Below are 26,976 nucleotides of genomic sequence, written 5' to 3'. Positions count from 1 at the left end.
ATATAAAATTCAATATTTGTTCAATGGATCGATTAAAGACATTACATACAGAAATATCGACACTTTCGTCTGCTATAGAGTTATTGGAAAAATAATAGTTTATATAACAGTTCGTTCGTACACACATGTCTGAAAATATGATAATGTGATTTTTTTTTTTTCGTATAGGTGATCGCATACAACGCTCTTATTATTTGACATTATTATCGAACTATTCAACAGATCATTGAGAGTATAATCGTTTCACAATATTTCCATCCATGTTGTGAAATGAGAATCTATATAAATATAGGTCTATTTGCCTCAATTTTCAAGATATTAATGATAAATGGACTATATATGGTATTTATGATTGAAATCAGATATGGCAATACAGCGTTCTTATCAATCTACGTGACACAGACGCCTCTAATGCAATCTTGTTACTTTGACTTAATTATTCTATAGAATAAGTACAAATATTAGAGAAACAGAGTAAATCTGGTATTCTATAAAAAGGCTTTAACGTGTAGAACCGCATAAGATAAAGCACGGGCGTTATGTGTAGCTGCTTGCGATATACACATTCAAATTCAAAACTAGTCTTTTGTTCTCGATCACAGCCACTGAAACAGCAACAGAAACATTTGCGATATTTTTACATGCTTTTGCATACTTTCTTACAATCATTTTGCGTTTTGCGGGCGCCTGGTGGTGAATGAATTTGGCTCGATCTAGTGTCCGTTAGTGCGAAAGCAACGCAGAGCTGATTAATATCCGCATTATCACACGTCAGACAAGATATTAATAGAGAAATATCTGTACGGAGCCATATTAAATTGCAACGTAAAATAGTGCCTACACAACAAAGTTCCTTTACATGGGAGACGTTGTTCCGATATTTCAGTATCCTATCCCTGTTTTATATAGGAAACAGTATATTATTAATAAGAAATAGAGTAAACAGTACTATGATAACAGTGCCATTTAAGTAAATTAAAACGTGTCATCGTTCACATAAAATTAAAATTTATTAATGAACAGTTTCATTATTCTTCTTAAGACTAGTTTAAATATTAATTTAAAAGAAAAATACGGATATGTGACAGAATGATGTCCACGTGCTAAGTTTTAATCATTCTTTTAAAGTCTAAACTTGAAAAAGATTATGATGTGGCCTGTACATAAAAACTGATAACGTTGGCCTTTTCATGCAAAAAATAAGAATCAAGGAATCATTCATGGCAGTCTTTTCTAATATTTTTTATATCTTTCTGTGCCAATAATTGCGCCGATGTTATTCTACAGCTGTACTGTTTGCCCTATTGTAAACTGGTGCGCTTCGCAATTAAAATTTCGTCTCGTCGATAGGTATTTACTCTACTTTTCGTATTTACTCTTCTAAAATCTACGTTGACGCCTTAATCACGCGTGATAAACACGCTTTTTCATTTCGGATGATTCAATCGTGTTAAAATATCTTGTCAAATTTGTATCGGAAAGTAAAGCTGCGCTTTACACATCATACTTTCTAATATCACCATGGTAAGAAATTAACCTATGGCTAAAATAAGTTTCTGTATGTACACGTATGTATGTACAACACGAGTATGTACAACACGCGTGTGTGCACGTGAGCTGCGCGATTAATCAGACTGATTAGCATGACTTACTCATTTTGACGTTATTATTCGTATTTCGATACATTCGTTGTACTGGATCAGATTAATTTCTTACCTGAAAGCTTAAACTCTAATTGACGAGTAAAAATTAGCAAACGTTACAAGGAACTCGATAAAATAATTATTTGAGATTATTTTCGCAATGACTGAAAAAAAATTGATAAATAAAACTGTCAAATAATTTTCCAGCGCAAAAAGTTAAAAAAAATGAACCATCGCATTTACTTCTTAATATTTCAAACGAATGTAGATAATAATTATAAGGAAATAATCATCCGATTCGTATATATTTTTGTTTAAATTGAAATAGCTGTCTCTCTTCTTCTCTATGATCGAAACGTGATCTATTCTCCGTTACGTCGAATTATTGTACTGTGCATTCCTACCCATGATATTTACAAAAATATGCATTACATAAGTACCAGATCAGTACCTATATCATCGTAGCGGCACTTAATCTTCTCTGCTGTATTTCTCTGCTATATGTCAGTTGCACATTGCATTGATTATTTGCACAAAGTTTATATGTATTACTAATTGCACATCTCTGCAATTTACTCTGCATTGCTTAATCAGGTCTATAAATCGGAATCTTCGGAATAAATTCAATCAAGAGAACCTGTAATGTCGGGAAAAAAAAGAAAATAATCAGTGTTTTTAAAAATTATTCAAGTTTCTTAAGATTCCAATAATTTTATAACAGTCTTACATATTCCATCATGGAGGAGCTGTCACATCTTTGCTTCGCCAACCTCCAATGTAAACCGAGTTTGTGGTAAAGCCTACTATTCTCCCATTCTAACAATTTATTTAAAGAATGCTGAGTCTAAAAAGATAACGCACGTTAATGCCTTGTACATAGATTTAAATAATTTGTATTTCGCAAGTGGAAAAATTTTCTATGAATTTGACTTTCTTCCAGTCATTGCTTACGACTTACCCTTTTGCTCAAGCAAATAACAGGCCACAGAGAACATCCTAGCGTACAGCAGCAGCATACACAACCGCAGAATAACCATTTAACATTAACAGGTAAAGTCTTTTTCAATACACTGTTCACTCTCATGACAGTTGCCTTGAACTCCTCTGGAGCTACGCGGGACATGAGGCCATTGGGAAACTCCGATTCGAAACGATTACTCAAACCAAATCTGAAATAACAAAAATTATCAAACTTTACCGAAACTTTACAGTTACAGAGATTAAAAACGTTTTATCGTTACATAATTTAGACGAGACTTGCTATTGAAAATCTTTAAAATAAAAGATGTATAAAAAAAAGATATATGCAAATATAGAAAAATATTTCATAATAAAATTGTCTTATACCTTTTGTTTACATGAAGTAAAAATATCTTGATTTGAAAATAGAGATAGAAATCAAAAATGCATATATAATTTAATTACATAAAATCCGCGGATCGTTGAATTTATATTTCGAGAGGAGGAAAGGAAAAACTCAGCATCGTCAACTGACGAATCAACGACAAAGATGCGGACGTATGGCAAAATTTATGGGATCAGGTGGCTTTGTTTGCCTCTCTTCTTTGTGGGAACGCGAGCCTTCTCTCCCTCCCTCCCTCTCGCCAACCCTTCTTCCCTGCCCCGCCAACATTCTCCCTGACAACAAAGAAGCTCTTGGCTCCGGATGACATTTCTGACAGAAGACTTACACCGTCATGTTACCAGCCCCGCGGATCACAATCGGATCCGGCACCATTGCGACGTAGTGCTCCTCCAGGTTCTGCTCGTTCTCCTCCTCCTCCTCATAGATCGCGTCGAAGTCCGCCATCGCGCTCCCCCGCCGTTTCCCACGGAGAGTGAATTGCGCGTATGTGGGTATCAGCGACAATAACAACGGCAGCGACAACAATAAAAACCACCACCACCACCACCACCACCACCACCACCGTCACCGTCGCCGTCGCCGCCGCAACAGCAGCAGCAGCAGCAGCAGCGACGTGTTATGAGTTGCGGTGATGATACGCGCGTGCGCCTCCCGCCCCCCTCGGCTAGCTCGTCGTGGTCGTCGTCGACCGCGAAGGGGAGACGACGACGACGACGACGACGACGACGACAACGCACGGCGCTCTCGCGAGCGCGCCTCTCTCGCTCACATCCCCGCCGTGACGATGGATAGCTTCCGATCCGTCGTCATGCTGCTCGCACTGTCACAATTATCGATGATCATCTCCACCACGAGACTGGATTAGGCCAGCTGCTAGGCGCACTCTCGATGACGACGACGACGAAAATCGTAATGATACCGTCCAGCGTTCGGAGTATTACACACGTAAAATCGCCGCTCGCCACACACGATCGCTCCGCCAATACCGCGCGACGCGCACTGCGGACAGTGCGGATACGATTCACTCGTTCAAGGCGTTCGTCGACTTTTTTTTTTTGTTCCTCCTTCTCCAGTCTCACTCCGACTCCGAGCTTGCCGCGACTGATCAGATTCGCCAAGCGGAGATGCGCGCGAAAGAATTATACGTGTATGTAGAGAGAAGCGGGCTCAGAGCGGGCATGCCCGCAACTTAGCTATAACGCTTCATTTCGAAGCGCCTCTACGTCCATAAAAACTTGAACTACGTAACCAATGTCCATGATCCTGGGTAGATAATGTCCACGATTTGCGTGGTTTTGTTCCGTGCTGTGCGTACATGCAGGAGCGACAGTTAGTTAGATAAAGAGGGACATGCTCGATCTCTATCCGTCCTTGCCCTCTCGCAAAATCGTGAACATTAGCTAATATAAGCGGATCCAGGAATAATAGAAAGGATAATGACATTACATTTTGACCGTACTGAGGATAACGTTTATTTATTACTGTATGACGGATTTTTAATTTTAAATTAATAGTTCCTTTTACGACGGATAATAAAGTAGATTTTTGGGAGTAGCGTTTAATGGTTAAGTCATCGAAAAACGTCGTCGTTATAACGTCTCGTATCAGTTAGATATTATTCGTAATATATTATAATATTGTTAGATATTTCGTTTTATTACACATTGTAAATATCGCGGTCTTTAAAACTGTTTACGCGCCGTGGCTGTGATACCGCGTGTTTACGAACGCTCCACGTGTTATCATTGTTTATCCGGCGTTCGTACGAAAACCCCAAAGACGAAGAAGAAGAAGCCAACAGTACTCATTATTAATTATAATTCAACAATATAACAAATAATAATCTAACTTACACGAAATACTGTAGTTTTTAATAATCGAACGTTAAATAATGTATATAGATATTTCATTTAGAGGGTATCGTCTCGCGATATGAATCGACTATTGCGCGCGTGTTATTAGTATATTATTAATAACATTAATATTACCGTTGGATGATATTAATTATTATTAATAATATATTAATAATATATACGCAATTGTCGTCGATTTTTAATCAACATTCCACCGCTGATTTAAATCTAATGAAATATACACACGCGTTATTTATAACGTCCGGTTACTAAAAGATGTAGCTTCGCGTAAGTTAGATATTATTCGTAATATTGTTGTGAATATTTCGTTTGGCACACATTGTATATACATATCGCGGCCTTTAAAAACTGTTTACGTGCCGTGGCTGTGTACGGAGCGCGCCGTGTTTACGAGCGCTCCACGTTATCATTCTTTATCCGGCATTCGTACGAACAGGTTGCGGCGCGTATCGCTTCGCGTTTCCTCATAGTCTTTCATTGTTAAATGATACCAAACACGTCGTAACATATGAATATATAACAGTAAATGATAGGTATGTAAGTTAGATATATTATTTGTAATATATTTCGTCGTAGACATTGATGAGGGGAGGGGGAGGGGAGGCAGCTTGAGAAATGTTTACGCGGCGCGTAAACGTTTCTCAAGTCTGCCTCCCCCCCCACCCCCCATTGTGTACGTGCGACGCGAGTCGTATTTACAAGTCGTTGACCCAATCGTTGCTACCATTCATTCGCCGGCGTTCGGACTTGGTGCGCGACTTCGTCGTCCCGCATTTCTTCGCATTTCTTTAAACTAAACATTGTTATATAGCTTACGAAATAAAATATATATATATAGTGTAATAATAAATGCTTATTAACTGATATGATTCACGATTCGTAAGCGTAATGAACCGAAATGAGAAGTCTACAACGAGATCATATATAATACATATTTCGCGACTTATTCCTTTGAAATTCATAACTTTTTGTTAAATAATAACCCCTCTAATGGGTACGGCCTTGACGTGGCAGAGGGGCTCAGTATTCCGAGGGGTTATTCAAGCAGCACTATTAATCGGTGAAATGGTTTGCCGATTAATTTGTGCTACTTGGATGTGTATCCCAAAGACGAAGAAGCTAACCAGTACCCGTTGCACTGTTATTAGTAACATTAATATTAACGTTAAGTAATATTACTGTTATTAATAATATATTAACACAGCATAGCCACGAGTCGTGAAATGGCTCTTATGTGGCAAACACTTAATTAATGCGTTTGACGCATTAATCGTCGGTTTTTAACCGACGGTTTTCCGCCGCCGATTTAATTGTGAATAAACGAACTGCAGCCAGTTCGTCGCGTCGCGCGTTTGCTTCGGGAGTGCCGTAAGAGTGATCGGACTAAGAGACTTTTCCTCGCCCTGCGAGGGCTCGTTTGAGAAATATCACAGTTCGAGTCGGTCGAGTCGGCACTGTCAAGGGGTGCCAGGGAGCGCGGGATCTCATTGAGGCGTAGTCGGCTACGTCTTCACGCCACGTGCGCCGCGGCACTGGTGATGCCGGCTGTGAATGTTACACGCACTCGTTACCCGCTTGATGTGTTGTGTTTCGCACAGTTGCAACCTGCATTAAACGGCTGATTGAGAACACGCTCTGTCTTCGACAAGCGGTTCGGTCCCAATCGGTAAGATTTCGATCGGCTGACTTGTTTTTTGATCGCTTCTCTCGATTTCTTATTTTCGACACAGCATTGCCACGAGTCGTGAAAGGACTCCCATGTGGCGCGTGCGTTTCACGCACTGATATACGCGATTATATAAGCGCGTATTAGTCTGGAGCGCGCGGACTATTTCTCATTTTCGACACAGCATTGCCACGAGTCGTGAAAGGGCTCCTATGTGGCGCGCGCGATTATTTAATCGCCAACGACCTTTATTTTCCCTTCCTTAATACCTTACCTTCTCTTCCCTTTCCTAAACAAATCGCATTTAATCTGACTCGATCTTAGCTTAGTTCGGGCGGTTATTGCGTGTGCCGAGAGGCTGGATCCCAGTTGTCCGATTGCCTAGATTGTTAGGCATCGGCGGTGGGTACCTTCTCTCTCGTCACATCTACCAGCCTTCTCGATAGCCCGGGTGACTTTTGATATCACGTGTATGGTATCCGCCCTGGTGATGCGACCTGAACCGTTGGCTATGCGATGGTTGAGTCAATTTTAGACGTGATTTCTAAGAAACAAGAGACGTCGAATTCAAGTCAGTCGATTCGTCTTCTTCCGCTTCGGCTCTAGCCTTTGCTTGAAGAGTTACCGTGTGTCCTGAAAAGCTCACCGACTCGGGTGCTGACTAGACCGACGGAACTTGAATATTTTCACGGGCAGCTAAAGTTAGTCCGCGCGCGATTATAATAATTCGCGAGTGTTTTTCGCGAGTGTCCTGTGCTGCGAGGACATCCGACGACCCGACACCTTGAGAAGAGGAGGAGGAGGCCTAGGAGAGGCGTCGGGCACCGGCGGAGCAACCTTGCAGTAAGTATAAAGTTTTTGTCAAGATGAAATTATTTCTTTTTTCATTTATTTGGATCACTGAATTTCAATCATTCAAAATTTATAGTTTGAGAAAGAAAAATAATTTAAAGTTTAATATGCATTTATTTCTATAAAGATCTTTTTTGAAAAATTATTAATTAATTATTAATAATAATTATATTTATTATATAATTATATAATTATTATATTTATTAATTATTAATTATTTTCATAAATATCTAATTGAAAAACATCTAATTGAAAAATATCTAATTGAAAAACAAGTAGATTCGATATATGTACAAATTTTTTAAGTATCTATTGTTTCAAACGCTAATATAATTTGATTTCTTTTTGTATGTTACAGAATCATCGTAGCTACGTTGCAGATTAACTCCGCTGTTGCGCATCGGATCGGTGAGTGATAAATTTTTTATACTGGGATAACAAATCTATGAAACTTATATTAGATTATTTTTATGTATTTATTATTAAAGTTTTGCAGTTTATATTTTCATAGATTTGTTGTCCTAAAATGGGTAGATTTAAACAATTTAGGATTGTATATTTAATCTTGGTATGACTACTGATTTATTATAATGCACTTGTATAAACACAAATAGAGTTCTTCATATCGATTTTATTACTTTGCATTGTTTTCCATATTTCATTTGCGAGAATTCATTTGCGATGTATTAATTGCTACAAATTATCAAACAATCTCGCAAGAAAATATAATATAATTAAAATAAATAAAAATTAAAATAATTTAACTGTTTTAAGAAATTAAATACTTTGTATCATATAAAGTAACAGATATTTTTAAAATAATAATTAATTTAATTGAGTATTTTTTGGAAATAGTTGAGTATTTTATGGAATTTATTAAGTTATAAAATTAATATATAGAATTTATTAAGTTCATTAAATTTTCGAAATAAATAGTTAACAATTAAAATCGCGTAAAAGAAATTTAATTAGTATTTTTTTTAAGTATTAAATTTTCATTTTAAATGTTTTTATGATATATATTTCTCACATTAAATGAAAAAATATAAATGGAAGTATAAAATATAAATATAACTATGACTCTCTCTGTTGGATTGGATTACTATGGTTTAAAAAATGGTAATCTTTGAGGCCCGATCGCCACTGCCTGAATTGATTGGGCATTGTGTCTAGGACTATCCTAGACTGAGCACATTAGACCAATAGCCCAGTCGGGGCAGGGATTAACTGGAGGTCACGGTCCTCCGATCTATCCTGAGCTCACATTCTAGGCGTACGAGACCTTCGGGAAATCTCTATTGCGTCTATACTGCAAGTTGCCCAACGGAGGCTTAAAGTAGTCTGAGAGTAGGCATGTACTCTCGCCTTCCGGAGGAAACGTGCCCTTGCAGAGAAGGTTTGTCAGGTGTCCTGGCTTTACGAAGTCCAGTGCGCCGGGCTGGCGTTTGTTGTTTGGACCCGTGAGTCCTAGCGGCCTGGAAACCGCGTTGTGCTGGTGTCTATTGACGTTTGGGCATGTGTCGTGAGGGTTGGAATGAAAAGAGAGTCATAGTTTATATTTATATGAAATAAAAATATAAATGAACATATTATGTATTTTTTATTTATTACCCATCTTTCCTCTTCCCATATTTTAATACCAAGATTAAATATTTAAATCGGTGCATGAAAGAGATATATATGTAGTATATATATATATATATGAAATTTAGAAATTTTTTAATAATGTATATTGTAAACGTAAGTAAATGTTCAGAAAACATTGACAAATTATATATAACAAGTGTGCCGATTTGATCCTAATACGTTTAACCTATTCATCTATATAATTAATAACTTGGCTTTACGTAAGTTAAAGCAAAATTTAATATGATGTGAGATTCAGTAAATGTTTTGTCTCGCAAAATATAAATTGATAATTATAAATTATCAATTTACTTTTATTTAAAATACATTATTTTGTATTGAAATCTTTGAAAGTTGAAATTTTTAATTTAAATCCTAATTTAATACAAGTATTGTTAATATATTTTTTTATTTACATTATCCATTGAATTTATTATTACTCATATTATTATATTTGATGAATTATGTAGATACCATATTTAGTATTTAGAATTTATATCATAACAATTTACGTATTATTGGCATGTTGCGAGAAATTTATTATCTCGCTTGAATCTCACGTCATTCATTTTGAATCATTTACGTGATCCTCACCTGATTCAAGCACTGAGAAAAAAATTTCTTTAGATTTAACAATTCTATTTGTTTGACTCGAATTTATTTAACTTAAACAACGTAATTTTATATTAAAATTTAGTTTGTTAAATTAAGAGTTTTGTTGTTTCGTTAGAATATACTACATTGTTTAATAGAAAAAAAAACATCATTATTTAAAGAAAATAAAATTTATTTTTGAACTAATACTGTTTGGCTAGATTAAATATTGTTTCAATGAATGAAAGAAAGAGATTCTTTAATATTATTAAAACATAAATAAAAAGCGTTATTGTTTTCCAAACAATTTATTAAATAAATATTTTATTTAAAATAAAGCTACTTATTATTTGAAAAATTGAATAATCGAATTTGTAGAATTAATAATTGATTTGTTTGGACTATTTCGAAAGATAAATTTCCTTGAATCTAATAAAATTTATTAAATCTAAAGAAATCATTCTCTTTGTGTGATGAGATTTAAATAAACGGTTTCGCGAATAATACGAACGAATCATATGGGCCTTAGATTTTTTTTCTCATTGAAATATATTTTTCTTTGAATATATATTAATTATGTAGATCACAATATTTTTATTATTGCAATACTTTTATTAATCAATTTTCTTAAATTCTTTTTATCATATGTAATTGATTTTCTTTATTATAAATCGAAGATTAATCACGCGTGTAAAACGCGGTATTATTATATTAGCTTCAAAAATTTCATATAAATTTTATAAGATTTTATTATAAATTTCATATTTTATAAATATTGAATGACCCTCGCGATCGACACGATTGTATGACCGTCGTGCAAAGCGTCGAACAAAGAATCTGCCGGCTAATTAGCCGGTAATTGAAGGAGTATACCTCCTTTCTTATTTCTGGCTATATGTGGCCAGAAGTTCTGGCTATGTGGCCAAATCGACGATGGAGCAACGTGGCCAGGAGCAACGAAAGGTAGGTTCAATCTGGCTTGAAGAATCACAAAAGGATAATCAATATATATATATATATATATATATATATATATATATATATATATATATTGACTAACCAAAAATAAGTAAGTAATTAATAAGATTTGTTACGTGTGATTTTCCAAATTACACGCAATTGGGGGGGAATGATAAAGTGCTCTCTATGTCTGAACTACAGATAATACTGTACTATTTATAAATAGTATTACTGTACTATCTATAGATAGTATTACAGTATTATCTATAGCACTATGAAAATTCGGGTGGGTAAGAGTTCGGGTGGGAAAGAATTAAAACAATAAGGAAATGTTAATATGTATAATTTAAAAATTAATAATTCTACGATGAATTTATTTAATTTTATTTAAATAAATTCATCATAAAATTATATTTACAATTACATTTTTGTATATAATTGTATCATATAGTTACATTTAAATGTAATTATAAAAAATTAATAAACGTTAATTAAAAATGTTACAGGTAGGTAGGAATACTAAAAAATTCCGATTGATAAAAAAATGTTAAATTAGGAATTAAAGATTGATAAATCTACATTTAAAATGTTAATTATTAAATTTTAATTGAAAACGGAATACGGGTAGGTAGGGATATGAATCTATATAAAATCTTTAATCGAGTAGGTAGGGACTAAAAAATTTGGGTAGGTAGGACAGTTTAAGAATTTGTTTAATAATTTAAAAACTAGTAAATTTGTTCAAAAGATTAATTATAAAAAGAACAAAATATAATAAATAACATTTGATTGGTATTTTAAATGCCTAATATCTTTCTTTTTTTAATTTAAATTCATGACACACACACACACACACACACACACACACACACACACACACACACACACACAAATTTATTTATTATATTCTGTTCTTTAAATATATTCTTGATTTAAAAATATAAAAGCGCTGTACTTATTTTGTACATAATTATATATTTTTTATTTTTCTTATACTTTATTATTACATAAAATGATTTTCAATATAATATATGATATTATATAAAATATCATATAATAAATAAAATATAAAATATCATATAATAAATAAAATATAAAATATAAATATATATATAAAATATCATATAATACATAGATAAATACATAGATAATATATAAATAAAAATAAAAAATATATAATTATTATATTATTGATACCGAATTTTGTATTCTATCCTATTTGCATCTTGCGAAAAGTATTTGTATTTTTATCTTATTATTGTATTTTATATGATTATGTACTCATGGTTAACTTTGTATTGTATTGTTTGGTATCAAAATAGTTAATTGTATATATAATTAATAAATATTAAAATAAATTAAAACATGTGTGCAAAAAAAGAGGACTACCAATCAAAATTGGTAGGGGTGGTGGAGGGCCTTCACAAATTCAGATTTTATTCGATAAATATTCCGACCGGACAATAACAATTTTTGTTACCGGACAATACAAATTGTATTATCGTATTATAATTGATATTATTTTACATAACATTAAATTGCGCAAGTTCCGGAACTTTTACTTGGGAACAAATCACTTTCCGCTTTAGTTTACAAATATACAGAATTGTTATGCTACATGTATTAGACTGGAAGAATAATCTGCGGGAAGGTTCATTTATATTTTACGTTTTCAGATCAATGTTGGACTCCGTGAAGAAAGCGAAAACTGCTGGCTGCGTTATGTAACGACCAGCAGTCGGCAATTCAAGAGAAAAGAAGGATCGATCGATCGGTCGTGCGATTTATACGAAGTCAGTTAGCGAGAAAAAAAATTCATTCGGTTTCGGGTATAGCGTGGTGATCTCTCGTTGAGATGATAAATGATGAATCATAACATTACGCATTATGCATACACATTATTACGTCGCGCGGGGCCTGTCCATGCGTGGAAAAATACTCTCGAGTCGTTATTACGCGGCTTTGAATACATTTCAATCAGAGTGCAACAGCCGCTCGACTGGAAATTGCGGAACTGTCGGGAGCGCAATAGAATGATTGCCAATCAATTCGAATGTTGAACGGTTGAGATTAATAAAAACGGCGACGCCTTTTCTTCGAGCGTTAATTTCGCCACGCGTTTCGCAAAACCGGAACGACAATTAATGCAATAATGAATAATTTATTCGTTAAAAAAGAACGCAACAAAAAGAAATTTAAATAGTGCCGTATCGTCGCTTAGACTCGTAATAAATCTTAATAAATTGGAAAATAATAAATTATTGGATAAAATAATAAAATATTGGAAATTAATCAATTTCGTATAAATATTATTTAAAACTTTTAAACGGATATATTTAAAATATATCAAGTGTCATTAATATATATCCTCATTGGAACGCAATTAAGGAACATTGATCATATTTAAGCGAAAATATTTAATATGCATGTAATACATAATAATAAATTCGACAAAAAAAACCTTGTAAATTAGCATTATATATTTATGAAAACAGTACAAATAATCGATTAATTTATGACTTATGACGGAAGAGTAATGCAGCAAGGGTGCTTTTTAGGTGCTTTTCTTCCATCTTGTGCAAGCAGTTTCTCCGGTCCATGCTATACCTGACTGACTAAATCATAAATAGCAGCGGGACGTGAAAATTTTCGTTAGTCCGCTATGGATTCGTGGAGTGTAAAGGCTTTCGTATTTTTCCTGATTGTTTCGGCATCGCGTAGAAATGTTCAACCGCAACCGCAAAATTTCAATACCAAAAAGATCGTTATCGATATCAATAATGGTGTCATTACGATCAACGATCCGCCGTCGTATAGTGAGTACAAACACATCTCCGATAATCCAAAAATTCGGTAATAAATAATATTTCCTATTGTTCCATTAATATAGCAAAATATAATATAATAGTTGGTTAATAAAGCATAATAATTCGAGAATTTGTCCATTATAGTATTCTGATTTGCGAACAATATATTGTAATATAATTCACTTTTTATCAATTTTATCACAGACTATGCGATTACAAGTTCCTTATGCATTTTTATTTTTATTCTTATTTACATCCTTTTCCCAAGAGAGAGAGTCCACTCTTTTCTGTGAATGTCTTTTTATCGTCGAAAAGCCAAACAAATGGAGAGGATAGTCGGCGGAAGTTACGCGAACGAAGGTCAATTTCCGTTCATGGCCGTCGTCCACCGACTGATTGACGGTAGGAGGGTTTCTCAGTGTGGCGGTACCATCATTTCGGAAAGATGGGTGCTGACCGCGGGTCATTGTATCGCGAAGTATCCGCGAAGGTTCTTCGTGATATTTGGAATCGTCGACAAGACCGGGATCGGCTACAACGTGAACAGGGGACCCGGAGTCTCGATGATGACGACGCGAGCTCATGTACATCCCAGTTATTTCTTCAGTAAAAACGATATCGGACTGTTGCAGATGCCGGAAGATATTCCCTTTTCAGGTAATAAGACAGTCATCAATATGAAGAAGGTGTGTGGCCTTCGCAATAAGAGAACAATCTCCTACAAATTCCTACAATAACAAATTCCTAGGATAAAAGAAACTCTGAAGATTTGAGAGACAAAAGTCTACATATTTCGATGGAATTTGAATTTCAGAGAAAATTCAACCGATACCTCTGGCTAGTCCAAAGGATGGTAAAGTCATGGCCGATACGATGGCCTATGTGGTTGGGTGGGGTCGCGATGGTTTCGGTGCCACAGGTACCAAGAGGCTCAAATACGTTCTAATGCCGTTGATCTCGAAACGCAAATGCGTTATGTATTGGAAGGTGGACTATAGAAATATATGCACGAAACCGGGACTAGGGAAAAATGCGTGTCAGGTGAGATTCGAAAATTTAATTTTTGGATAAAAATTTGAAGACTTGAAGCTGCAGCTGGATCCAAAGCATCCAATACATGCAGATTATGCAAATATTCTTCAAATAATATTTGCAATGGTTTACAATGTGTTACAATATTACAAATTTTACAATATGTAATTTTTCAATAACATATAACGCTATCAATTATATTATTTTGATATGTGTGTCAGGGTGACAGTGGAGGTCCGCTCTTTATAATGAAAGACGATCGACCGCTGCAAATCGGTATTGTAAGCTACGGAGACGCAAACTGTCCAAGTGGTAGACCCGGAGTGTACACCAGAGTAGCGGCGTTCGCGGGATGGATCCGTGACATCACTGGAATGCGATTCTAAATAAATAAACTAATAGTGATGTAAAGATATCGTGTCTTCCTCTAATTACGGAACCCTAATAATCGCGAGTACACGCGTCACCCTGTAATCTTCCTTGAAATTGCAACTATTCTTCTTCCCTTCTCTTCTTTTCTTCATCATTCGTGCACTCTTCTGCGAATGGCACGTTACTCTCTAAGCGATCATAACTTCCTTCCAAATTGCATTACCGCGAGAATGCACGTGTTCTACTTTACTCTAGCGCGCAATTAAAACAGAAGATAATTACAAACGATTTTCTTTTCTTCGTTTTCGCTTCATTTATCTTCATTTTCGCCGAGTTATTATCCATCGAGCTGACTCGTAGGATAATTCCGGGCTAAGACGATAAGATGGATAACATTCACGATATTATCGACAGTGTCAACGATGTTGATACCATTATAATAAAACAAGTATTAAAATTTTTTCAAACAATTATAAAAGACCATTAACGCACTTTTTCATTTTAGAAAAGTCAGGTTAAAAAAACATCGATTGTTAGTTTTATATAATTTATTTTTTGTTCTCGAATTCCACGTGCGATGGCGACATTGTTTCAACTCAACTCAATTCGACTCAACTCAATTTAATCAATGTGATATTGTGCAGGAATTAATATTACGATAAATTTGACTTGTAGCTGTACGATAAATATTTATAAATAAATTGCGTGAAAATAACTCGCGCTAATAACTTCGGTGAAAAAAATACATTCAACTGCATTTTTAAGCGGTAAGAAAAAGGAAGAAGAAGAAGAAGAAGAACAAGAAGAAGAAGAAATATTAATAGTTCTCATCTTTGTTTTTTTACTATACATTACAGTTGAAGTGAATCGATTATTATTCGCGCATGCATTATTCCGTAAGAGATAACAATATAGCAAAGGTTACGCGTGAATAATGAACATGAAGCGGAGCGGATAATATTTTGCAAGTTATTCGCGCCGCCATTTGATGGTGCCGCATTATTCGGCAGCGAGTGCAAGAAATGCACAGAATGCATATCGCGTTTCGAGCATAATCACACAGAACGCTCCTCGGTACAGTTAAAATGTGATTAAAGCGGTTACGGATGAGAGCCGGCGCGATTGCGGGCCCGATAAAAATCGCGGCGAAACAGAGGCGAGGAAAGGTGATGAGAGATGCGATTTATAATTGTCCGGCAGAAATGCAGAACGGAGCTCTGTTGTCCTGCTGCCGGGCTGCCTATTATCGCGATGTCATAGTAGCGGCTTTCCTTCCTAGATTTAACCGCCCGCCTTGGCGAGATTGCAGCTTCCCTCGGCACGAACTTGCGAGAGGCGAAAAGATATTGGAGAAACTTTGCGAAACTCTTAACTATCAATCGTGACCAAAAAAAAAATCAATAGTATAATGATCAATCGGCATACCGTGATAAAATCTGAAAATTTCTTCTTCCACGCCATCATCGCGAACTATGAAGAATTTTCATATCATTGATAATAAAAATTTTGACTCGAGTAAACGAAACGAAAATTGAAACGAATAATTTTGCGCGAGTCAAATATTTTTAATTTTCATTATTTAAATTAAAATAAAATATCGATCAGATCAGCTTTTAATTAATTTTAATTTAAAAACGTACTAGTGTCTTAGCTTAGTGTCTTAATCGTAACGACAACAGATTTCACAATATAACGACGATAGCATTACATCCTGGCACGAGTCACATGTTCTTTGAGCATTCTTTGAACTATTTTATTTCACCATTTATTTAGCAATTTGGGCCAAAATCGTAATTAGGACTTTATCTAACACTTGTCTCGGAATCATGACTTAGTGTATAATTCGGACGATAATTCTGGACGAGTGTAATTTAGTACGAAAGGCCCTTTTTTCGATACAAAAGGTTTCATTGTTTTGTGCTTGCAAAGAACTGTTTCAGTCGAACACTAGGTTAATTCCGATAATACGCACGCTTTTGTGTACCCCGGCCGACGTACCATATTTATACATTTTTACACGCCAATTTTACGGTCTGCTGAAGCAGCTGTATATAATGCGGCCATGGCAGTTTGACCATTCTTCAACTCCTCTTTCACGTACAAATTCATAAAGAAAAATAAAGAGTCGTGAGAATTCGTGAAAATTATCTTTATTTCATTTCGGAATGGCTCAGTAGAACAGAATGATCAAACGTTTCTTATTTATTACGTCATTAATATTCGTAAGATTTTCGCATTATCATGTCATTTAAGAATTACCTGCTTGAAGATCTGATAGATCATCAATCTGTGCATCATGAGTTAAAAAATACGCGACGGTTAATAATATATCTAGGTGTGTGTTATATGTAAACATGTTCCTGCGGCCGGAAAGTAGCCGGTCACGATTTAACCCCGTTAATAGTCTACATCATCAGGAAATCGATTTTTTGTCTTCATCTGAACACCGTGTCTTCCGCGATACATTTGTATATTAAAATGGAATTGTATGTATTTCCTCGGGAATAATTAAATCTGAAATCTCTGTCACTGTCTGTCTCATAAATTTACGGCACTTGGCATATTACGGCACTTAGAATTAACCAAACTTTCTTTGCTTCGATAGATATTATTAATTTTTAAACTTTTTATAAATAATTTCTTTGTTTTAGGATAATATTAGCGATAGGTTGAAAAAGATAGTGAATCCAAAAAAATTATTTACAAATATTCCTTGTAAAATAATTATTATCTAGACAGGGAAATATATAAAATATATTTCTAAAAATTAAGTTATTAAAACCGTGTGATTTGAGACATACGAAAAATGTATGGGCAATTTTAAAAAATCGAAATTAGATAAGCAAATTCATCCTTTCGATAGCATTTTAAACGGAGCAACATTATTTTTAGTATTTAGAGTGGGTCTTTGCGTCGAGTCAAACAACATTGATGTCACCGTCGTGCTCAACGGTTGATCCAAGCCTGTCGTAGATAAACACGAGAACATTTTACACGACGTCTTCCCTTTTCTCCCTCACGTCGTAGAGGGGGTTAAAAAGACGGCGATTAGTCAAGCGAAATCGTCCATCGCGTCTGAACATACGAGGAACACATGCGACTTGAGTTACGCGGTACCTCTCGAAATAGAGAGAGAGAAAAAGAGAGAAAGAGAGAGAGAGAGGGAGAGAGAGAGAGAGAGTAGTGAAGTGGAAGTCGACGAGACCGAAAGTACCGACTCGACATTCTTTTCGGCTAATCGCCTACTTAATTAAAACAACATTAAGTCGGCCCGCTTGCGCCGTGAAACGACGCTGCCCATGGACCGTGCAACGGACAAACTAAACGAGAAAGAGTTGCTTACTGCGAAACGCGAATAAGTTCACGAAGAAAAGAGGGAGGGAGGAAGGGAGGAAAAAGCGAACGGGCGATTGCAAAGCGACTTTTAAATCTCGAGTTGCGACTGCAGCTGCCGATGCGCCGTAAACCCCACGCCGGCCACTTATTAGATTAGTTATGTCCAATTGATTCGGGAATTTTGTGGAATCGCAAATCCGAGTGAAAGGAGGGAAGAGGGGATTAGAACAAGTGGGGTTAGAACCATTCGAAGGTGACTCCCCGCATTTCTCCTAATGAGGATATCACAGATTGAAAAGCTCCTTTCGTTCTTTCTTTTTTCCTTCTTAATCATCACCTATATGATATCAAATTTATATATCGCTTGTCGCAAGCTGGGTGGTTTACTAATTTACGCGCACCTGTCGGCGATTTGAGCAACCGTATCGCATTCGTTATTCGAGCTTGGCAACGTTCCGCCAATGTATCAGGATACCTCCATTTTTCGGTTAGTTGCTGACTGTTTAACAAGCGCTGCTCGCTCGATACACTTTCGGGTGTGCAAAATGCCGAGAACTATGTAAAAATGATGAGGAGGAGGCAAGTTTACTAAACCGCGTGTCAACATGCGGGTCTCAAGAATTATGCCGCACCGGCATGCAGTTTATTTATCATCTGGCATTCGTTCAAAGACTTCCTGCCAGAAGCGTTGTATTAAATCAAAGAATTATTAGACCTAGGGAGACAACCAAGTTTCGCAAGACTACGGAGATCTCTACAAATCGGTAAAATTATTCACGTCCAAACCAATCTTTAAATGTTGCAAAAAATTTGTATTGCAAATTCTTACTTATACATGAAAAAAAAATATCTATATTTGCATCAATAAGAGTTCAATCAAGTCAAGACTAAAATTTTTCTTTTAGTCGGTGCAGTTTTAAAAGAAGATTATAATAATCTTGCTTATGAGAATCTATAATTTTGATTTAAGATTAATTTTTTTTTTCTGTGCATACGAAGTAGTTCGGAACGTTCTCGCGGATTTCTTTGGTTCCTCCTCGTATCCTGGATAATCTGCGCTCCAATTTACGCGCGCTCTCGACTCCGAGGCGGTCGATTTCCCGTTCAGGTGGGACGCATGTGGGACGCATTTCTGCGAAGTCGAGCAATACTCCGTTTACCATACGCACCATGCGAGTGGCAAGTGGTAATGGGCTAACAACTCTTGGCTCGCTAGAAATAGCGTATGCACGGGGCTAACCAATTAAACGCAATGGCAAGAGGAGGGCCTCTTCACGGCCATGACACTTAGCAGCCTTAAGTAGCGAGATTTAGAGGTGGCAGGTGCTCTCCCTTCTGATATCAGGGAGAGGACTCCTTCGTCCACTTCGTCCCCCTCTCTCTCCTCCTCCTTCTCCTCCTCCTCCTTCTCCTCCTCCTCCTCCTCCTCCTCTTCCTCCTCCTCCTCTTCTTCCTCTTTCTTCTTCTTCTTCTTCTCCCTTGCAGTTTCATCCCGTTTCCCTGGCGGGCGCCCCGAGGAAAAACACGTGAATGCCTGCCGCTGCTTTGGCAAGCACCGCCTTGCGTATTAATAATGAGCGCTTAACGCTGCGCCAAGTCAAGCGCCCGGCTTTCACATCTCCGAGAGATCTCCTGGAGATCTGACGGCCGAGCCGGATGAGGGATCTCCGTCGTCGGCGAGTCTCTCAGAACGCGATGCGATGCAATGTGATGCGATGCGATGCGTATGAGGCACGCGTATATGTTCTTCCCGATCATTCCATTCCGCGGAAATCACGTTCTCGCGATTGAAGGAATGACGGTAGCTGCGTGCCCCCCTCTCCCCCCTCTCCTCCCCCCCTCACGTACTGCGTTCTTGTAAAATTAAGTTGTCTCGGGAAACGAGTTACATCATCTGCCAACGTGCGATATTATATGCAATTTAATGCGAAATTGACAAAATCCTCCTATGTTCTATTGACGAAAGATGCATGTGGAATTGAATCAAACTACTCTGCTCGTTAACTTTTACAGTTGCAGATAAGATTGTCACGTGTCTAGCAACGATTACATCAGATTGCTGCTTTAATATGCAAGGAATTCATATTTCATAATTATATTTTTATGTGTGTGTGTGTGTGTGTGTGTGTGTGTGTGTGTGTGTGTGTGTGTGTGTGTGTGTGTGTGTGTGTATATATGTGTTCTTGTATAAAAAATTTTTTATCGGATATTTATCGGATTTTTTATCGGTTTTCGGCTATGAGAAAATACTTGTGAAACAATTTTCTTTATTAAATATTATGACATATAAATATTTCTTTAAAGTAGTAAGTGGCAATATGTTTTTTTTTTGTACAGCATGTTATAATATTTTACATATGTAAAACAAATCCGATCATGATCTGTAAAAGATCCTGATCGTCAAACGTTAATTAACTATTCATTATAAAAAAAAAAGAAAATATCGATTTGCGTCTGAAAGATGGTTCCTTCTAAGCTTCCTTTGTTTGGCACCTATATTATTTTCTGCAAATATGGAGAACGTAGCGTGGGATGATGCCCAACTCCGCCTTTGTATTATTGCACCCTTTGTTTCTGCATCTCGGTCTCGTCGCGTCGCGGTAATTTAAGCAGATCAATTCCGCCGGCGAGGGAAGAGAGGAAGCGGGAGGGAAAGGAAAATAAAGACGCGATGCAAAGGGAACGAGAGAGGTCCTAATTGCGCGGCAGCGACGCGAAGAGTCGCGTATAACGCGAAGGAGAGCCGCCGTCGTATCGTGTATCGTGTGCGTTCGTACATCAAAGATGGCGAAAAAGTACGAGGCGGTCTCTCCTGATATCAAGGGAAAAATAACCGCCTACAAGTACGTACTTAGCGAGTCGTTATGTCGTGCAGCGGAGCGTAGCTCCTTCGGGAACCCGCTACGTTCATTCGCCACAGTCGTTGTGCTCCGTGTACATTGCGCCCAATCGTTTCGTTTCCAACGTGTGCGACGCGCACGTACCATAAACCGAGCTTCTTTATTGCGCGCGACAGAAAAGGAAAAAGATGATACAGAAAGAGACGAGATCGTGCCCTCTCATCGATCGATCCGTCCGGTAGAGTTTAGTAATGGAACTGGTATCCAGTTACCCCCGAGCACGCGAGCGTTGGAAAAGCGTTTTAAATGAAATGGACGAATGAATCAATAAATGTGTATGTCTCACAAATGAAACTAATTTATCTGTCACTTCCAATTAAAATATATAAAATATAAAAACATATAAAATAAAAACATATAAAATATATTAAATATATATAAACAGTATATTGATACCAGCCAAGTTACATGTTAACACAAGTAACACAGCCGTTTTTCCCCGGCAAGCAGGATCTTGGTTGCTAAATCTTTTTTTGTATGAAATAAATTCAAATAATCATATCACCTAATTAAATATATAAAGTATATAAAAATATACATCTATACTAAAGAAAAGATAGATAAATAAGTGATGTAATTATCCATACGTTATGACGATTATTACGTAATAAAAATAAACTTGAAATTTTCAATTACACTTTGGAAATGATAAAATTTTCTAATGTCAAATGCTCAAAATTTTACTTCAATATTTAATTATAAAGATATTTGTATAAAATCAAGACATGATAAAAAAATGTAACATAAGGATTTGAAGAAATAACAAGTTTTTCATTCGTTGTTGTCAAAATAGGATGTCAAAAAATAATATGGCTACATTAGGCTACGTTAAAGCGCTGTGTACCTTATGAAAAACTATCGCCAAAACTCAGTATCAATTTTAATAAAAATATTATGATAAAATATTGTTTGCTCGGCGCGACAGAAATCATAGTGTTACATAATGACTTATATTTTTTTAATGATGCTATAATATAACTGATTGATTTCCTATTTTCTATCTTAAATTTCAGCATAATGTCCGATCCATTTTTCAAGCAACGAACGATCGATCGACCAGGCAATACTTTTGTGGCGGGTTTCGCCACGCTATTGGCCGATGAAGTAACATCCAACGCTCTTGCGGTCGTATTCTTGTTTCCCTTTCAAGGTTTTCATTGGACAATCATCAGCTGCGTCTGTCAGGTGTCTCAATAAAGGCGCGGATATAGATTCTTCTTTCCTCCCCTCCGCCCCTTATTTTCGGCGGATGGAATCACCAGTTGAATTCCCCGAGATCCTTCTGCCCAACCTCTGTATCCCTAACGTAACGTTAATTCGAAATGAGAGGTAAGAAAAGGAGTAAACAGGTGGCTGGCACAATCGTAACATATAATAGTGGCATAATTTCCCGGAATGATCCATTGATATTCCAGCGATCTCTACAAAGAAGTTGTTTATAAAGAAGAAACATAAGATTATCGTCGTCTCTTGCTTTTTATATATATATCAATTCATTTAACATTGTGTGTTGTTCGCGAAATTTTGTAGACCCCGATATGCACATTTATTTATAATCCGCGTACATATAAAAAGTTATTGACAAAGAGAACGAAATTAGAAAGAAAGAAAAAAAATAGAATAAAAATAAAAATAAAAATAAAATAAAATAAAATAAAAACGCCAGATCAAAAAGCCGTCGTATTAAAAATCTTCGAAAACGTTTTACACTGAGAGAGGGACTGCTTGATGAAAATTAGATCTTTAAAAATAGATCTGCCGTACGCAATATTCATGATGAATCATTATTGAAGCGCTTTTCATCGCTTTTCCAATATTTATGCAAATTCAGTGGAAACTTCAGGGTCGCCTCGAACAAGAACCTCCACCGAGAACAAACGTACAGTAGGCAATTAAACTCCGTTGCTAACAACTCACAACTCGCAGTCTTGTTACTCAATGAAGGCTCTCGGACGCGATGTCTGGGGTAGATAGGCGAACGTATGCACGCCACAAATTAAATGTTTGGCATAAACCAACGAGGGGTTGATACTTGCAATTAGTACATACTCGGCGAATTTTCTCTCTTATTCTTTCTTTTTAATATCCGTTCGTCATCACGCACGAAAATTCTATTCATTTCTTTCTTCATCATATTTCTCGTGTGTAAGCGTAGATTTCACATGCGTCTAAAATATCTAATAAAAATAATATTTGATATTGATATAAGATAAAGACTTGGGCAAAGACTTAAGATTTGACGAAAATATATTATATGAAATATACGTGAAAAAGTGTAACGTGAAAAAAAAAATGGTGACTTATTTCTTAAAAGGTCATTTGGCTTTTTGACAAGAGCGTACACATGACAAAGTCTCGGTTCATCATCGCACCAGGCAAAGTGTAGTCAGAGATATCACAGACGTCTCGTATGTAGTATCGCAAAAAGTATCGTTTTTTACCCCGTAATGTCGCCTGCGAGCCGCGGCAGAAGAGTGAAGAAAGTGGAGATTATAAGCGTTAAAATTGCAAAATTGCACCGGCATTGTGCGAGCGGTGATCGCGTGGTCTGAACTGTCCCGAAGGTTTTTGACGTTTATGACTACGCGTGATTTATGATTTATTTATGCGTCGCGGACTCCTCTTTGTAATAATAATACCAGGTGCTGGAGGGGAGGAAGAGGCGAGTCCTCTCGGCGCAGGAGAAGTAGCTGCCTCTCTTACCCGCTTACAAACGACAGCCATTTTAAGAGACACTTAACTCTCTTTAATGCTCCTGGGAACAACGGCAATCTCCATATAAAATTCGATTCTCGGCGTTGAGTGCCCGTAGACAGATGATGACTCGTCTCAGGCTGAATGCGCGGGCGTGTCACCCTTCACGGATGCATAAAAGTTGCGCCGTAACTACGTGTTTAAAGTTGCTTGTTTCTCGCGGCAACCGGAACTGTTATTTGCGAAATTTTAAGTCTCTCTCTTTTTTTTTTTACGCACGCTCGTTACTCCTCCCTCCCCCTCTCCCTCCCCTCCCCTTTCCATTGACTTCTTTCGTATTAATGTCAATATATTAATGTCAATATATGCTCGTTTCAGGCATTTTAAATATAGAAGTGTGGTTAAAGAGAAAAAGATAAATTTTAAAAATGACGACACAGCTCGCGACATATTGTTTCGAATTTATAAATATAAATATAAATTCAACTAAAAAAAGGAAAATTTATAAGATATGTAAAAGCCTGTCTGCCGAGCGATACCATTTTGTTATCCTGTTGCTTGAAAAATAAGTCTATTTTCTCTACTCAAAATATTTAATTTCTCTAATTTCTTTCTTTTTCGCTCCGTTTTCTGTAATCGTGAGATAACAATTTTAAAAGAATTTTACATAAAATATTTAACAGACTTTAAATAATACTCTTTGTTTTACTAATTATACTATTATATTCTAAGCAAATATTTGACATACTGACGCTATGTGATGTTGCACGAAGGCCGTTTCACAAGAATATACAAGAAGACACAACTTCTCCGAAAGTTTCAATTTTATCTCGTAATACCCATGATATCTTAATGAAACCGTAATTTCCTCGCGCGATTTAAACCCTCATTTATCTGGCAAATCATATCTCGCTTATTTTTACGAGATCCAGACGGGGGGGGGGGTTTATAAATCAATAAATCGCACAGTTGATAAATGATTCGCCGTTTGCTTTAAGGAAGGGAAAGCGGCCGGAGAGATACCGTTGGCAAAAGGAGACCGTTGTCCGCGTCTCAAAATAAGAGCAGAGCGGCTCGAGGGCACAATTAATCACGCCGAAAAAGAGCGCGGCCTTCCGGGGTTTTATTAACCAATTACTCGGGATGTAGTATATTCGATGCTTCGAATAAATAGCTGGCAAACAGCGTCCGGAATTCATTAGCTGGCCGCTATTGGCGGCCACCACAACGCCAACCTTCATTATTCATACTTCATATTTGCGCGTTCTATCAATTGGAGTGTCTAATTTGGGGCGAATAATACGGAACAAGATTATTTTTGCCGCGCCGTTACGAATTTACGAGCGGCCACGTCGTATGCCGCGTTTATCTCTCTATTTTTACACATTTCGATAGAAAAGGGAGAAAAGGAATATGTGCGTCGGGAGAAGTGAGAAGACAAACGGGAAAAAAAAGAAAAAAAAAAAATCTGCTTCCTGTGCCGCTGTAATCGTATTTTTCATCGAAGACTGTGGCAGGCAGACCACACGACCGATTTCGCTCGGAAATATTGATGAAGACGCAACATATGCGCGCTTCTTTCATTCCTTTTGTTCGAGCCCAATTCCCGTGGCGCATATGGGGGGCTCTTTTGTGAAATCATTGCCATTCTCTCTGCCAAATCTAAATTTCGCGAAACCGCGACGGTCGGCCTCGGGAACCTCCGACGTGCTCTTGCGTGTAAAAGCCACCATTATTACTAACTTTGTGAATGATGTGTCTCTCTCTCTCTCTCTCTTTGATACAAGGCTCCCTCTGCGAAAGCCGCCGCGGCCGGTTTTCGAGCCCGACCGTGGTGGCTTTTCTTTCGTGTCTCTGTTAGCGCGCGGGACGAAGCATACGACGTTTCGTATTGTTCGCCTTGATCACCGCAGTTGGACGCGGTTGGTCGCGCCCAATTTGTATCCGTATCGCTGGGCGATTATTAATCTTCTCCGCTTATTTTATTCACGCACAAGGCGTTCGTTTCTTGTCTCTCGCGCAACGACAACGATTCGCGAAAATAAATCCCGCGATTTGTAACTCTGGAGATTCTATTTGCGGTGCGCGAAGCGCGGCTTAAAAAACGGAAGGAAGAACCTCGCGGGTCTCGAGGTAAAGATACGAAAAGGCTGATAATGAAGGATACTTACTGGCGTTACACACACAGAATAGCCGCGCTAAATATTATGATCATTACGGAAGCAGAGTACGCAGCATCGAATATGTTATTCGAGAAACCTTCCAGATAAACGAGGCACTTCCTTTCTCATCGTTCTCACTTATCTTCGTTAAGCGTGTCAGCTTGACAGGCTAGTATCGAATGTAGCAAGCCCGTGCCGCAGGTACATAAATGAGAGCACGCATACGGAAGCGAGCGGGGCGAGTATCGATGCCTGCGCCGATTGTCGAGTGCACTCGTGCAAATAAAATCCTTCATAAGAAATTTCTCTCTTTTATAGACGCGACGCGAACGAGGAGAAGGAAGGAGGAGGGGGGGATATCCATTATTACAATCCTATAATTCTAACAGCTGTCAAACTCCTAAGGATCTCATTAGAGATCTCTCCCGGCAGCGACGCATCACATAGCAGTTGCGCGCGCTAGAAATCATTACGTCTTTTATGAATGATCGAAATGATGACCTAGGGTATATATATATAGGGTATATATATATATATATATATATATATATATATATATCTAGGGATATCTTATCTCGAAAAAAGATCTCAGATATTCATTATTACCGTCCATCTCGTTGCCCCGCGCTTCTATGTCTTCCCTCGTACGGAAAACGATCTCTCGTTCGACACGTAGCAAGATGTCAGAGGCAGAGGCGAAACAGGGCGAGAGCGAATATTACGTGTGGTAGTCGGCGTGTATATCCACGGCCGGGGCTGTATCGTAAAGCGTTAGCGCACGGTCCTTGGTAAGTCGCACCGCGAAGCGGCCGGGCTTAGCGTGTGGCGTGTTGCATACCATCGCGCCGCGCGCACGTTGTTGCGTGTAGTGTGGTGTGGCCGCACCGTGGCTGGTGTGTGTGTGTGTGTGTGTGTGTGTGTGTGTGTGTGTGTGTGTGTGTGTGTGTGTGTCGCGTCTCCGCGCGATTCTGTGTCTTTCTCTCTTCCTCACGCTCTCGTCTCCGCGCCTCTCTCTCGCCTCGCTCGCTGGCGCTGGGTGGTGGAGGCACCGGCGGCGGCACCCTTTGATCTCCCTGACCACGCCTCCTTTTT

The 26,976-nt window shown here is 37.4% G+C and overlaps 3 protein-coding genes across 3 annotated transcripts in view; 1 reads left to right on the top strand and 2 right to left on the bottom strand.

The window, feature by feature from the left end:
* Positions 1–26,976, bottom strand: part of LOC105431312 (putative RNA methyltransferase CG11342) — a 238,840-nt gene that overhangs the window by 57,312 nt on the left and 154,552 nt on the right. The window lies entirely within an intron of this gene.
* LOC105431309 (cysteine-rich hydrophobic domain-containing protein 2) lies at positions 64–4,202 on the bottom strand. The gene is made up of 4 exons (XM_011645404.3): positions 3,335–4,202; positions 2,602–2,812; positions 2,371–2,487; positions 64–2,280 (listed from the first exon to the last, which is right to left on the bottom strand). Exons 1-4 carry the CDS (start codon positions 3,451–3,453, stop codon positions 2,230–2,232), a joined length of 498 nt encoding a protein of 165 aa, XP_011643706.1. The 5' UTR covers positions 3,454–4,202; the 3' UTR covers positions 64–2,229.
* Positions 13,163–14,806, top strand: LOC105431308 (chymotrypsin-like protease CTRL-1). Its single transcript, XM_089075555.1, has 4 exons — positions 13,163–13,397; positions 13,704–14,045; positions 14,203–14,429; positions 14,642–14,806. The coding sequence occupies exons 1-4, from the start codon at positions 13,244–13,246 to the stop codon at positions 14,804–14,806; spliced, it is 888 nt and encodes a 295-aa protein (XP_088931681.1). The 5' UTR covers positions 13,163–13,243.

This window comes from Pogonomyrmex barbatus, unplaced genomic scaffold, assembly GCF_055798465.1.
Source record: "Pogonomyrmex barbatus isolate J1 unplaced genomic scaffold, ASM5579846v1 scaffold19, whole genome shotgun sequence".
NCBI lineage: Eukaryota > Metazoa > Arthropoda > Insecta > Hymenoptera > Formicidae > Pogonomyrmex > Pogonomyrmex barbatus.
This window is presented reverse-complemented; position numbering and strand designations above follow the sequence as displayed.